We start from the raw sequence: 15,229 nt of genomic DNA on the forward strand, positions 1-15,229 counted from the left end.
TAACCCTCGTAGAACCAATACAAACTGCAGAAAGGCGCACGTGCGATTAGCCAATGAGCCGATCAGGCGATCACGCAGCACTGCAGCAGCGTCAAATTACTGGTGGGCGGCCGTTGACCCGATCACTTGACCAGCTGGCTTACATGCCGGCCCCGCTGCCATCTCTCCGGAAGAGGCCCACCTGCAGGCGAGCGTCGCCGTCACGCTTCCGCCGCACTTGCGAGCCATTTTCTTTGAAGGATACCACGTCATTTGGTCTTGGAATGGCTCTGTACTGCCATTTTCCTCAGTAGCCGGCTAGCCGCTTCCCTCCAGTCCCAAGTCCCAACCCGAACTCGCACGCCAAGAATTCTAGAATCTCTCTTTAAGAGGGATACAGAGTAGGAAAGAGACAGAGGGGGCAAAGAGCGATGGACGCCGCGGTGCGGAAGGCCGCGGGCGCCGGCATCGCGCGCGCGCCGGCGCTGGTGCTAGCGCTGGTGGCGGCGGGGGCGTTCCTGATCTCCTACAACTTCTTCACCATGCTGTTCCACGGCGGCGGCGGAATAGGCGCGGCGGTGACCGCTGGGACGAGGGACCCTGTGGTGGCCATGCCAGCGTGGATGCGCGCGGCGGCGGACACCGAGGCGCGACGGCGGCCGTTCCATGTGGCGCTCACGGCCACGGACGCGCCCTACAGCCGGTGGCAGTGCCGGGTCATGTACTTCTGGTACAAGCGGATGCAGGCGCGGCCGGGCGGAGAGGCCATGGGCGGGTTCACGCGCGTGCTGCACTCGGGGAAGCCCGACGGGCTCATGGACGAGATCCCCACCTTCGTCGTCGACCCGCTGCCCGCTGGCAAGGACCACGTACGCAATCGTATAAACAATAAAATCACCTCCTTTTTTTTCTCCTTCAGCCTGTTTGTTTGTTTTCTCATCATCGTGGGACAATGTGGGGGCTACAGAAGATAGATGCACATATTTTGTAGCTGTAAAATTTCTTGCCGCGATTCAACTTTTATTTTTCGGATTATTATTTGGCAAGAAGCTTGCTCGCTGAGAAAAAAAAAATCAGTAACATGTATTCTGTAATCTGTTGATGTCACGTGATTGAAGTATCTATTCCACTGATTTGCTTGTCTGACGTCTTGATGGTCTGTACAACTGACATTCCAATGTTCTTTTGCAGGGATATGTGGTCCTAAATAGGCCGTGGGCATTTGTGCAGTGGCTTCAGAAAGCAAAGATTGAAGAAGAGTAAGTTCCGAATGATCTGTGTTTTTTATTTTGTCATATACTTTCTTTTTAGTTGCAGGTTTTAAGCATCCACCCAAACCTCGTGATTTAGCCTACAGGAAGGCATGACTTATAAAATAGCAAAAATTGAATATTTTTCTCCCTCATGCTTAAATAACAAGGTTTATACTAAATTATTACTAATCTAATGTTTACATGACCGTTCTGCTTTTGTGAAAATGGCAGGTATATACTAATGGCAGAACCAGACCATATATTTGTGAAACCTCTACCAAATTTGGCCCATGACGATGACCCAGCAGCATTTCCCTTCTTTTACATTACACCATCAGAACATGAAAAAATTATCAGGAAATACTATGCTAAAGAAAGAGGTCCTGTCACAGATATCGATCCGATTGGGAATTCTCCTGTGATCATTAAGAAGGTATTTTCTTGTTGCACACTTAACACCCATTCACCTAAGCATGTTATTGATTTTCTGACCATTCATTTGGTGCATTAGCATTCACAGCCTTTACTTCGCTTGTTACTATTTCGGTTTAGTAACTTCATAAGACCTCACTTCACACAATTTCTTTTCCTGTGAGAGCTTCTCAGACAATTCTTGAGAAGATTGCCCCCACATGGATGAATGTGTCAATTCAAATGAAAGAGGATGAAGAGACAGATAAAGTTTTTGGATGGGTGTTGGAAATGTAAGAATTACTTTATCCTGTATGCAAACCGTGCAAGTTCTTATGTTCACTTATTACATTATTACAATTCCAGCCTTCTTTGACCTTTAGGTATGCATACGCTGTTGCTAGCGCATTGCATGGAGTTCATCATATCCTTCGTAAAGATTTCATGATCCAGGTGCTCTATTTGTTTGCTTTTTTATCTTGGTAGTATTCCTTACTTCAAATAATGTGTGTTTGACTGACATGATGGTAAAAAACAAATACAGCCACCTTTTGATACAAAGCTCCAGAATACATTTATAATCCACTTCACTTATGGATGTGACTACTCACTAAAGGTATTAGAATCCCAAACTGATTAATTTCTTCAATATATCTGGTTTCCATACGAAATTTAAAAATATTGAGTGCATAAAGTAGATATTTTATTGTTCCTGTTATTTTACTGAAAGTATTATTAATCTTTTAGGGTGAACTGACCTATGGTAAAGTTGGTGAATGGCGATTTGACAAAAGATCATTCCCAGATAGGCCACCACCAAGAAATCTTACATTGCCCCCTCCTGGAGTACCAGAAAGTGTGGTAAGTGTATTAGCAGATAAATTGGAAAAGCATGGCATGTTTGTTACGGCACAATGGATCTATTATTGTATTGATGTGTTTTAAATGTTAACCATCCACATAATTATTTTAAAATGTTCACCATCCACATAATTATTTTAAAATGCTCACCAGTCACCATTTACATGAAATTTGCTTTTGACTGCTAATGCACTTGACAAACTAAAATCTGGCCTTTCCTGATCTTTTCTCAATGCAGGTTACTCTAGTGAAAATGGTCAATGAAGCTAGTGCAAACCTTCCTCGGTGGGATGATGGAATATAAACTTTGGATGATGTCAATTATATCTTAGGTTCCTTTGATCTGCCCTTGTATATGGGGAATATCAAAGTATCAGGTGCAGTCGGTTGTTTGGTTTACATCCAAAATAGCTGCTTGCACTTGCACACCATACCTGATAGAAGAAGATACATAATTTTCTCATTGTACTTTTTAGGAAAAGAAAAGAAATGAAAGTAAAGTTAGCATCGATTTATCTTTTTCTTTGATCTCGCTTATGTGTCAGCTTTAGGCACTGAATCTACCTTTTCTTACTCGGGGGCTTGATTTTTGGGCCCTTTTTGGTAGAGCTTGGTTTCTTAAAAAAAAAGAGTAAAGCCACGCCACGGTGGCTTTGGTTTCTGACCATTTGACCAAAAATGGGCTTGAACTCTACCGTTTTGGCTTCAGAAGCCGTTCTTGTATATGCGCGTTGTGGGAGGAGAGAAGCCAATTCATGTCTTTGTTGTTGTGTGAGGGTGAGAGTGGCGAATTGTATCGAAGTCATGGTGAACGTCTTAGATGCAATTTTCTTCTACTTAAAGCATGATTTTAACTCAACTTTCACCGCTCATAAGTGGTGAAGAGAGATGGTAATGGATCACGATCTAAATGTTTCTTCACAATTTATTTGAGCTCTTAATGAATTTTAGTTGAAAAATAAATAGAAATAGAGTTTGATCTGATCCTTAAATTTTACAGTGTAAAATTTAAAGCTTATTATGGTAAGTAGTTAGTCATTTGTGAGAGCTGACTACTGCATTCTATAGAAATTTAATTCACACTAAAAAGGGGTTTTTAAGCTCTCATTTACTTTCACCGCTCCTTCGAAACCTTCATTCACTTTTACCATATGCACCATGAATTCAAAGAGCAACCCATAACTTACCACATCATTCATCATTACCCATAGTAAAGGACGAGTGCCATTGTCCTCCCCAAACTTGAATTCCTTTGTGGCTAGGTTCCATGGCTCTACTCTATGTAAAGCTACCCACCCATCTCATTCCTCATGACTTGCCAAACTATCATGTGTCCTCTTCAAGCTGGACTATATGTTTTTGGCTTCCATTTGGTACAGCCCATGTGTTCCGGTACTGCTAGAGTTTGACATTTGCACAAGTAGTACTCCTGTGAGTTCTAGCGAGTCTTAAAATGTCGGCGAGTTTCAGAGTTTAATTTCAGAGTTTCAGTGGGTTTTCAGTAGACGCTTGTCCGCGACTGTTGAAGTTTCAGCAAGTGTTAAATTTCATCAGTAGTGCTAGAGTTCAGAGTTTCAGCAGATGCTTGTTGGTTGTTTTACCTAGAACTCCAGAAGGTGCTTAACATTGTCTTTGAGTTGTTTGTTTAGGTGCAAGGGTGAAAAGAGGAGGTTCTACTGGGGTGATCTGAAGATGGCCATATGTTCCGACTTCCGAGTTGTTGGCGAAGACAGACCCATCAATGATTTATCGTGGAGTGCACTAAAATTTAACACGCCTTTAAGAGCCTTGCAGTGTGTGCCGCGTTGGACAGAAGTATAGTAAAAAAAAATACATGGTGTGGAAAACAATCCGGTAAACAACTGCGGTCACAAACGAATAGAAGTAGCTAGCATACGGTCAATACAGCGCACACACACTAAGGGCCTGTTTGTTTACCCTCATGGATTATATAATCTGGATTATTTTTGGAGGATTATATAATCTGGATTATATAATCTGAATTATATAATCTGATTAGTCCTGTTTGTTTACCCAGATTATTTGAGTTGTTAATAGGATTCTTTTGTATGAGGAAGACAAGAATGCCCTCTATATTTGTACTAGGTCGAACCAGACAAGGGCACCTGGAGCCTGGCGGCTAGGGTTAGGAGGAGTCGAGGAGGAATTATGCTGGATTTGCTGGTCGCTGGATGCCGGATAGGCGCAAAAACGATTCGGTGGATTATAATGGCATTGGTGGGTAATTTCTAGGAAACTTGAAAGGGTAGTGGGGAAGTGGAAAAAAATAATCTGAAATAAGCACCTCCTCACTTGCTTATGGATTATCATAATCCAAGGGGTTAGATTATATAATCTGGGCAAATAAGTTGGACTGTTTGTTTGCCTCTTAGGATTATTTAATCAAGATTATATAATCTGGGGGTAAACAAACAGGCCCTAAGTAAATACTCCCTCCGTCTCAGGATATAAGGCGTAACCACTTTTTATTCTTGTCCCACAATATAAGGCGTGCTCTCTCTATGCATACGTATATCGATGCAGTGGTATAGAGACAATTAAATGCATTTCTTGGTCTTTGAACCAGAGGTGGTTACGCCTTATATATTGGGACGGAGGGAGTACTAGTATACGGTGAAAAGCGGATAAAGTAGCGAGGGTATTTAGAACATAGATACTATGTTTCGATTTTCCGAGCACAAGATACATCTAAAAAACTTCTTCATATAGCTTAATATATCTAAGTCTTGTATCTTATTCACTATATATATCTAAAAAACCTTTCATGTAGAACAGATAAGAAAAGATGTACAAAGTAAATGATTGGAGATGACCTTATCAAGACTCAAGAGACACTCTCATGTAAGGGCTAGTTTGAGAGTCTAAAAACCGGAGAGAATTAGATGGGCTAAAATTCTCTCATTATTCAAAATTAAATAACGAGAGAAATCTAACCCCTCTAATTTTCTCTGATTTTATGGCTCCCAAATTAGCCCTAAATAAACGAGCGTAGCATATGGATTTCCACTCCACCCGTACGCACTAAAGCAATTGCGAGCACGGCGACCGGAGACCAGTGGTGCCAAGACAAAGGCTAGCTCCGTCGTTCCTACTCCATGCACGCACACCATACGCCACCTGCTGCAAAATCCATGGCCCCTTCCAATAGCTCTCGGACACTTCTCGTCGTGCTAGCCCTCGTCCGCGTTGAATGGAAATAGTCTTAACTATTTTCTCTAATTAATTTTGGTGTTTGATAATCATTACAACCATATAGACTAACTAGTTTGTCTAGTTAATTAATTCATATGTGCATAAGTATATCTATCTCAATTCTAAGTCGATTGTTCGGAATAACGTAAATTATTTCGGACATGAAATCTTTTTGGAAAATTCATCTGTACGGACCGTCTGGGCTCTTCTGGCGGAACGTCCTCGATGCACCTCGGATAGGAATTGTGTAAATCTCAACACTTCTACTACGGACTATCCGAATGAGAGAAGAGCACCGTCCTGGACCAAGAGCGGACCGTCCGACCCTTAGGCGCGGACTGTCTGCCCGTTGAAAACCAGAAAAAACCCGAAGGTGCCGAGTTCAATAAAATTATTTTTTAGCGTCCATGGGGGACCGTCCGGGTGCATGGCCGGACCGCCTGCGGTTACTTTATCTGACAATCTGATGATGCATTTAATGCGCTTATAGCCGTTGATATAGCAGTTACTGGTGACCGTTGCGATATCAGCAGTTGATGTGCAGGGGCGGATCGTCCGGGCTAGGAGCGCGGACAGTCCGCGTGTGACAGAAAGTTGGTAATGGCTAGTAAGTGGTTGGTGGTTATAAATACAACCCCAACCACCTCCATTCTATACATCCAGGCATTTCACTCATCCACATTCAATGCAAGAGCAAGCACATCACTCCAAGACACATTCAAACCTCCCAAGCTCCTGCAAGTGACATAATTGTGACTAGTGATCATTAGTGATTAGTGTCTTGAGAAGTCTATAGAGTGTGATCTTGTGTTTTTCTTGTTGCTTGGCTTTGTTGATCGTGCTTTCTTCCTCTCCTTCTAAACTCTCATTGACTTGTAAAGCTAGCAAGAGACACCTAATTGTGTGGTGGTCCTTATAGGGTCTGAGTGACCCTCGAGATTAAGGAGAAGCACTCAACTGGTCTAAGTGATCGTTTGAGAGAGGGTAAGTGTTGAAAGAGATCTGGCCTACATGGCCTCCTGAAAAGGGAGTAGGTTTTTCAAAACCAAACCTCAGAAAAAAAAATCGCTCATGTCTTTGTGTTAATCTTGCTTTGCGATTTGATTCTTCCTCTCCCCTCTCTTGCTTGTGATCGATTTTAGTTAGCTCCCAAAGTAATCCGCAATTAATTGAGCAACTCATGGCAAGAAGAACTATCTTCCGCACTCCGATTTCATCATTACTCGTTCTAACGCTAACCTCGGGTGAAGTTCGTGTTCAAAGTTTATAATTTTCAGGTTTCGACTATTCACCTCCTATAGGCAACTTTTAGGCATCTTCTTCCGTCTCGCCCCTACGCCGCCACCGATGCAGTCACGCCACATGGCCTGGAGTTCCACGTCATCGGTCCACACAGGTGGCGCATCCCAGACGCTAACACAGCTACGGTTGGTCAGTCAAGAACAACTACTTCTGTGTCGTCGTGTCGGCAACCACCTCTATGAGTACCGTAAGTGCTCCCATCCTGATGGAACTCAAACCTCCGGTTACTGACTAACATCGACAACATCTGCCTTTATGTGAAACAAAATGATTCGCAGACTTCTAAGTAGACGAACGGCTCGGTGCTTCTAGTGGAGCTCACCGCCTATGACTCTTGCAACAACACGGAGCCGCTCGCAACCTTCGTCGATGGCGGCACCAAGTTTGCCCTCGACAGGACGAGCCTCTTCTTCTTCATATGAGGGATAGAGGCTCATCGCACGGGTCATGGTGCACCCGGCTATCGTCGCAACGTCAGGCCCAGCCTCCACTACAGCAATGTCGGTGCATCCACAACAGTTATCGTCTGCTGACGTCACCATCGCGGCGACACTCACTATCTAAATGGGCTAGATTTGCGAGGATGGTTCAGACGCGACAATAAAAAACAAAGTAAACATTAGCAGTTCTTGAATTTGATATGTTATGTCACTGAGATACCTACTCTCAAAACTAGAAAAAATGGGTGTTCGAGTCCATCCCAAACCGTCCAAAATTAGATTTGCTCAAACCGGATGCAGATATGACGTGTCATATTAGAGTCACTTGGGTTTTTGAACTTTTCATACCATGTCACATGGGCTCACGTATATGATAATGATGTGTCATTTGAGTTTCCGAACTTTCATTAGTATGGTCCAACGTGGCGCACCACGTCGACATTCGACTTGAGCAAATTTGATTTTGGACGGTTTTGCACATACCGATAAAGTTACATGACTCATTTTTCTGGTTGTCCGAGTTCGGTGACTAATGATGCGGTTGGTTATGAGATAGATAGGACATGGACGTCCTCTCTTGTCCCTCTAATTTTAAGGGACAACTAGGGATAACACTGAGACAGTCCCATCTCAACCTCTAACCCTGAACTAAACAATCTTCATACTATCATATTCCTTTTTATCATTACAACCAAACGCACCCTAAGGTGATAGTGTACCAGCTTTGAGGACCACTACTACATTTTACTTAAAAATAACATGACCGAAGCATAGCTTCGTCTAAGGCATACCGTGCTACTGCCAGGTACGGACTGATGATAATATCGTGTCTAGGCCTTTATACTGACTCGCTACACTAATCCAAGCACGACCTATAAGATCAAGAGAAGATGGCGCCCGTTAGGCGCTGACTGCGAATAGGTCTGCTGTCCTCCGCCTAGCAATCGCTAACGCGTCCGGCAGCAACGACATCATCGGCCCAATTCCATCCAGCGCACCTTGCCTCCTGGTCGTCTCGGCGTACGAAGATTAAAAAAAAAAAAGATACATGCAATCCCCGTTTTCTTGGGAGCACGGAGGTTTTGGCAGAGAAGGGAAAAACAGTTGTAAATAAGATAAGAACTGTGGCATATTCTAACCACAACTGAGATATTTTTTAAATAGCCGACTGATGTCCGTCAACTTCCTGCCGTTCATACTTAGAAATCACTGGTATGGTTACTTTTTTACTCCAGAGTTCGATTGCTCCCAGCAGCACAAATCACATAAAGGTTCCGATTTCCAGAAGTAGCTGGCATAGAAGGATCATTTGTAAACTGGAGAAATAATACTTCAGCTCTTCTGGGCGTTGCTTCCCTCCAGTTCTTTCCTCAGCTGCAGCGAGAAATCATCATTCACATCATCGTCATCCCAATCATCCTCCCACTGCTGGACAGCTTCATTGCCTTCTTCCTTCTCATCCCATTCTGCATAATACAAGGAACATGAGTTTCAAACTAGGTCCCACTCACCAGCAACTGAATCAACCATGGAGAAGAGATAAAAAGCATACGTTCTTTACATGTGAAATTAGAACCTTGCCATACTTAAGAGTATGCTATTTCAGATTATATTGGTTTGGTTAATGGTCATTTATAGACCCTGAGTTTTCAGTTTCAACGAGCAACGAGTAACCCAAAAAAAAAGGTTAGATCCTACATCATCAACACATGATGATTACTGGAGGATTTTCAACTCTCACTGTCGTGGATTCAAAGCAGGGGGGAGGGGGGACTTGCGTTGGTTTATCCCTTTCCCCTGACCCCTCATGTGATGTGGGAGCCTCTGGTGCTGGGTCTGTCCTTTTTTATTCAATAGTTAACAAAAACTTCACCAGATAGCAGTATAAATAGCCATGTGCATAACCAACCTAATGCTAACCCACACGGCTAACCAGGCAAGAAATTTGATACTACCTCTCCCTGAATAAATCAATTTCAAGAGTTGGCTTAAGTCAAACTTTTTTGTGTTTAACCAAATTCAGAACAAATGCCTATGACGCCAAATAAGCACATTACGAAAAATATACTTTATCATGAATCCAAATATCTAATGATACAAATTTGCTTTCATAAATCTTAATGCTCTAATCTACAAATTTGGGCAACTTTTTTATTAAAAAAAAACTGACTTTAAGAGAACTCCAGGGATTGATTTATTCAGGGAAGAAAAGAGTACAATAACAACAAAGCCTTTCTAATGCAACTAACAAATTGGGCTAAGTATCTATTGCAACTAAAATAAACATACTGCCTGTCCTTCCATATCCACAGGTTAGCATACTAGATACGCACTTTTATGGAAACAGGACAAACAGAAGCAGTGCAGAGATGTTATTGACAATAAGTGTTTGGTTTCCCTGACTAAAGTTTAGTTCGTGTCACATCAAATGTTTTAATATCAATTTTGAGTATTAAATATAGGCTTAATTAGGTTTAATAAATTTGTCGTGTCTTTTAGTCTGCACCTGTATAATTAGTTTTATAATTAGACTATATTTAAAACCTGTAATTATGATTCAAACATTTGGTATGACAGGGGCTAAACTTCAGTTGGGTGACCATAAATGGAACCATAATATCAATTAAGCATCCATTAAGATTACCATATATAATCATTAGTCTTCAGAAGTTAGAGATTTGCAGAACTACGTCACTTTTGGAGGAAACACCAGACAAAATATATAACAGCAATATTTTTTACCACTGTACCCAAAACATAATCATACCATCAGATACACAAAGTGTTTACCAAGATGGCCCAAGATATACTCACTCCGAAGCAAAGGCAACCAAAAGGAGGATCACAGTCAGCTTACAACACACGAAAAAAGACTAGACAACAAATTTAGACATCAATCTAGGCTTCCAGAAACACATTTCCCTATCCATACAACAGAGTAAGAACCCATATGCAGCATCAGATTCCATCTTTACTAGCTAAGAGAAAAGACAAATCAGAAATAAAGATACTCCCTTAGTCCCTTCTAAGAAATTTAGAAGTTTCCCCCACTCCTAGAACTGACAGAAAAAATAGAAAAAATGAATTATATCTAGCACTGGGTGAGTAGGGAACAAAAACAATGATACCAATTCATCGTGTCAAACAATGTAGTTTTAGTTACTGCAAGAGACATAACACATGTATCTATCACATGATTGACTACAAGTAGAAACTGTCAGCTTAATTTATCAGCCAGTAAATCAAGTATATACACATATCAAACATCAGTTTTGATAACGAAAAAGCTAGATTCATGAAGCATTACTAGAAAATGTGACAGGATTTCTATAATAGCCACTCTTTTTCCCAAATCAGAATGGACATTGCATTTCCACTAAGAGTGGTTCAACTTCACCTCGACCCAACGAGGACAGGCCTTCAGACAGATGCAATTTTAGACAACAGATAGAGCAAAAGTTTCATGTTACACTCTGATCTCAAAGGTGACTTCGCCTTTGCAGGACAGCAGAATTATAGAATTTACTGTGTACAACACAGACTGGAAGTACTCATATCATGGATCTGTTGTAAAATAATACATAATCCATTTTATTCCTTTATTAAGTTGATCAATATTGCCATCCCTCTCCTTTACAAGTCAAAATAGGCTTTGCTATTTAGATTAGGTCATTTTGCTTAGAAGTAAGACCTAAGGAGGCTTAGGACTCAGGGTGACTATTAATAAATTGAAACGTTTGGTTGGGACTTGGGAACAAGAGGTAACCATACAAAGTCCAAATTGCAAAACACAAGCAACGCCAGGATGCACATACAAGTCTGCACATAAACATAAGCATGCAGGTGCTGCAAGGACTGAAAATAGAAGATGAAGGGAAAGTTCTGAGAATGACACATGTGCAGATGCCCCTTAATCATCACAACATGGCTTATGGCATTGTTTCTTTGTCATCTAACTGAATAGCTTGTTTAAGATTTACTGTTACTAAATAACGAGGTTTCACTCACTAGATCAAAAGATAGCATCATGCACTCAAACACCAGTTATAAATACAGTAGTATTTGGTTCACATTCACACTTCTCAAGTTCAACAGATCAGCATTGGGATCGACCCTCAATTCTGCAACTAGTTTTCAGTATTCAGGGGTAATCCCATTATAGTTATACATTTTTAGAGACTCACCAAGGAGAAGCAAATGCATAATTGAAAACAGAGTATCCAAGGTAGCCCAACATGTAATCAAAATCATCTTTTCGCTGTGACATATTTGTTTCAGAAAGCCAAAGAACAACACAAGACTGCATGTGTGATAAACAATGCGAGCACTTAACTGTACCAATGTCAGAACAGTGTTTCATGCTAATTGCCAAACTAGATAGAAAATATACAAAGAGATTTGATTTTTCAGGATATAATTACATGCAACAGGTCGCTTAAAGATCAGAGAACACAAAGTTTAGTTACTTCTGAAATACCAGTGCAGATCCATACAAAATCAGGCACCATATTAATAGCATCTACGTTTATTCCAATTTCCACAACCCAAAAACAATTGCCGTCTTCCCCACAGTTTCCCCAAATCCGCCCTGAGCCCCTGACTGATTGGATTTGATGCCCGAGATACTAGCAACACCGCACGGATTCCATCTAACCAAACCAATCAGATCTACTCGTCCAAATGGCTAAATCAACATGCCCACACAAACGAAAGTAGGGAGTGTGCGCGTACCTTGGTCGATCTCGAACTCTTCGAACTCGTCGTCGTCCTCGAGGAGGTCCATCTTGGCGGCCTCGGTCTTCGCGTCCGCCGGTGTCGCCGCCATAAACGCTGCGCCCTGCGATGCGGCCGCCGGGATCAGTGAGGAGGGACTCAAGGCGTCGTAGGGAGAGACGGCGGCGAGGGCAGCACCAACCTACCTCGCGTGTCGCGTGCCGGGAGAGGATTAGAGCAAGCGGCGGAGACGAAACCCTAGCTAGACCTGGAGGCTGTTTGGGGGCTGGGGCTCGTGCGATCGGAGTTGGGCTGGGGCTCGTGCCAAAAACAAAAGCCAAATCAAAAATACTGTGACACTGGAAAAAAAACTGTTGTAAGCTTCGTGCAAAAAGATACTGTGAACTACTAAAAAGGATGTGATAAAAACCACTAAAATCTGCTAAAAATTCTTTCATATATATTTTTATAATTTCATCTAAAATCTGCTATAAACAGAAGCATAGGTGCTCTTAATTTTATACTACGATTTTAGAAAGAAAAAAACTATTTTCTGGATCTAACCATTTGGTATGGTTTTTAGTTTTAAGGGGACAGAAGCCGAATTCAAAAGTCAAATTAAGCACATACTGGTAGCCGTTTTCAAAAAACAGCTTTCTAAAATTGAGACCATCTATGACCTTAATTTTAATGGTTTTTGGATGAATGAATGCAACACCCTATTTTTTGAACCAATAAATTTTTTCAAAATTTAGTTTGATTTATTAAATTTTTGGTGGTTTAGAATCATAAATTATAGTTTAAATTAATTTCTTTCATTATATAACAATTAAAACAAAATATAAGGTTGAACTTGCTTTGTTGCATCCATGTTGTTGCATAGTGTTTCTAAGTGCAAAACATGTTTGAAACATTATAACAAACCATGTAGATGTCCCTGAAAATTTTTTGTATTTTTATTACTTTTCCTATTTTTTAAAAGCAAATTCCTATTTATTAGAGGCACTTAAAATCATTTTTATAACCTCAAAATATTTTATTTGTGTTTGTTGGGTGTCAATACATTTCTAGGAAATTTTCTGAAATTTTTGGAGCCAATTGAACATTTTTTCAGCATTACCAATACATTTATATATTTTTTAAAAAAATAAAATCTTTAAAATTCAAATTTATCCAGAATTTTGGATAAACCTAAGTTGTACCTATAAATACATACCTGGTTTCTCCATCCTAGAACCTAACTCTAGCGACAACTCCGGCGAGAAGTTTCTCTCTGTCCGTTCATCTTTCGAGGCAACCCAGAATATCGTCGTGATCGGCTCGGCGAGAGCTTCGTCGCCACGCTTCCTGTTCATTGTCAATCTGCAAAAAAAAATCGAGATGTCTAGCAGCAACGCGGGATCGAAGAGATTGGTTGCCTAACACTGTTCGTCGAAAAGAAGGATCAATCCTTACGAATGTGCACGGATTATCGCCCACTCAATGCAGTGACCATCAAGAACAATACCCATTACCTTGTATCGATATTCTGTTGATCCGTTGGCTAAGGCTAAGGTGTTTTCCAAGATTGATCTCAGGTCAGGATACCACTAAATCAGAATCAGATCTCAGGATATTCCGAAGACCATGTTTTCCACTAGATACCGGTTGTACGAGTATCTTGTCATGTCATTCGGTTTGATGAATGCTTCTGCCTACTTTATGTATCTGATGAATTCAGTCTTTATGCCTGAATTGGATCGATTTGTCCTGGTGTTCGTTGATGATATTCTTGTCTACTCGGAGAACAAACAGGAACATGAAGAACACTTGAGGATTGTGCTAACTAGACTCACGGAATACAAGTTGTATGTCAAATTCAGCAAGTGTGAGTTCTGACTAAAAGAAGTAAAATTTCTGGGGCATATTTTATCAGAGCAGGCAATCTCTATGGATCCAAGTAAAGTTCAGCAAGTAATGGATTAGAAAGCACCTACCTCTGTCACAGAAGTCAGAAGTTTCTTAGGACTAACGGGTTACTATTGTCGCTTCATACCCAATTTCTCGAAAATTGCCAAACCCATGACCTGGCTAGTGCAAAAGGATCATAAGTTCGCTTGGACTGAAGAGTGTGAAACAACTTTTCATGCTCTACATACGTTGTTGACCACTACTACCGTCTTAGCTCAACCAAATATATTGAGAAATCATTTGATGTGTTTTGTGATGCATCGAAGATTGGACTTGGTTGTGTTCTCATGCAAGAGGGTCGAGTATCGCTTATGTTTCATGCCAATTAAGGAAACATGAGACGAATTACCAAACTCATGATTTGGAACTAGCCGCTGTTGTTCGTGCATTGAAAATTTGGAGGCATTATCTACTAGGAAATGTGTGCAACATTTTTACCGATCACAAAAGAAGTATATATTCACCCAACTATAGTTGAATATAAGGCATCACTAATGGTTAGAACTGATCAAAGATTACAATCTGCAAGTGTATTATCATCCAGACAAAGCCAATGTTGTGGCCGACGCTTTGAGCCGGAAGTCACATTGCCATATCTTTCAACCACTTCTGGAAGATGGATTTAATCTGTTGCATTCGACAGTATTGTTCAACATTCAAGTTTGTTGCTCACTCGAAGATTAGATTATTAGTGGACAAGGATCCGATAAAGGCATATTTCATATCAAGGAAAAGATGAAGAGTGATCACAACAAACACTTCAAACTTGATGAGCAAGGTGTGATGTGGTTCGACTATCGTCTTGTAGTGCCAAAGGTCCAAGATCTCAGAACCAAGATTATAGATGAAGCTCATCTGTCCAAACTATCAATTCATTCGAGTAGTAGCAAAATGTACCATGATTCGAAGTCAAGATATTGGTGGACCAAGATGAAGAAAGAGATTGTGGCATATGTATCAAAATGTGACAATTGTTGCAGAGTCAAGGCTATTTAGATGAAACCGACAGGCTTATTGCAACCTTTACCTATACCCAAGTGGAAATGGGAAGAAATAAGCATGGATTTCATTAACGGACTTTCTGTTACTTAGAAAGGCAATGATTCA

The 15,229-nt window shown here is 41.0% G+C and overlaps 2 protein-coding genes across 3 annotated transcripts; one reads left to right on the plus strand and one right to left on the minus strand.

The window, feature by feature from the left end:
• The first annotated feature begins 299 nt into the window (after positions 1-299).
• LOC100193226 (uncharacterized) lies at positions 300-3,022 on the plus strand. The gene is made up of 8 exons (NM_001138377.1): positions 300-848; positions 1,171-1,238; positions 1,464-1,665; positions 1,839-1,936; positions 2,027-2,096; positions 2,188-2,259; positions 2,391-2,504; positions 2,743-3,022. Exons 1-8 carry the CDS (start codon positions 411-413, stop codon positions 2,806-2,808), a joined length of 1,128 nt encoding a protein of 375 aa, NP_001131849.1. The 5' UTR covers positions 300-410; the 3' UTR covers positions 2,809-3,022.
• A 5,531-nt stretch (positions 3,023-8,553) lies between these two features.
• On the minus strand, positions 8,554-12,549 carry LOC100285717 (uncharacterized). Of its 2 annotated transcripts, none has more exons than XM_008656881.4 (3): positions 12,375-12,549; positions 12,191-12,296; positions 8,554-8,925 (listed from the first exon to the last, which is right to left on the minus strand). In XM_008656881.4, the coding sequence occupies exons 2-3, from the start codon at positions 12,282-12,284 to the stop codon at positions 8,792-8,794; spliced, it is 228 nt and encodes a 75-aa protein (XP_008655103.1). In that variant the 5' UTR covers positions 12,285-12,296; positions 12,375-12,549; the 3' UTR covers positions 8,554-8,791. The 2 variants fall into 2 exon arrangements, with proteins under 2 accessions (XP_008655103.1, NP_001278605.1); NM_001291676.1 differs by having other exon boundaries at positions 8,592-8,925; positions 12,379-12,520.
• Between the last annotated feature and the right edge of the window lie 2,680 nt (positions 12,550-15,229).

This window comes from Zea mays, chromosome 8 (genome assembly GCF_902167145.1).
Source record: "Zea mays cultivar B73 chromosome 8, Zm-B73-REFERENCE-NAM-5.0, whole genome shotgun sequence".
Lineage (NCBI taxonomy): Eukaryota > Viridiplantae > Streptophyta > Magnoliopsida > Poales > Poaceae > Zea > Zea mays.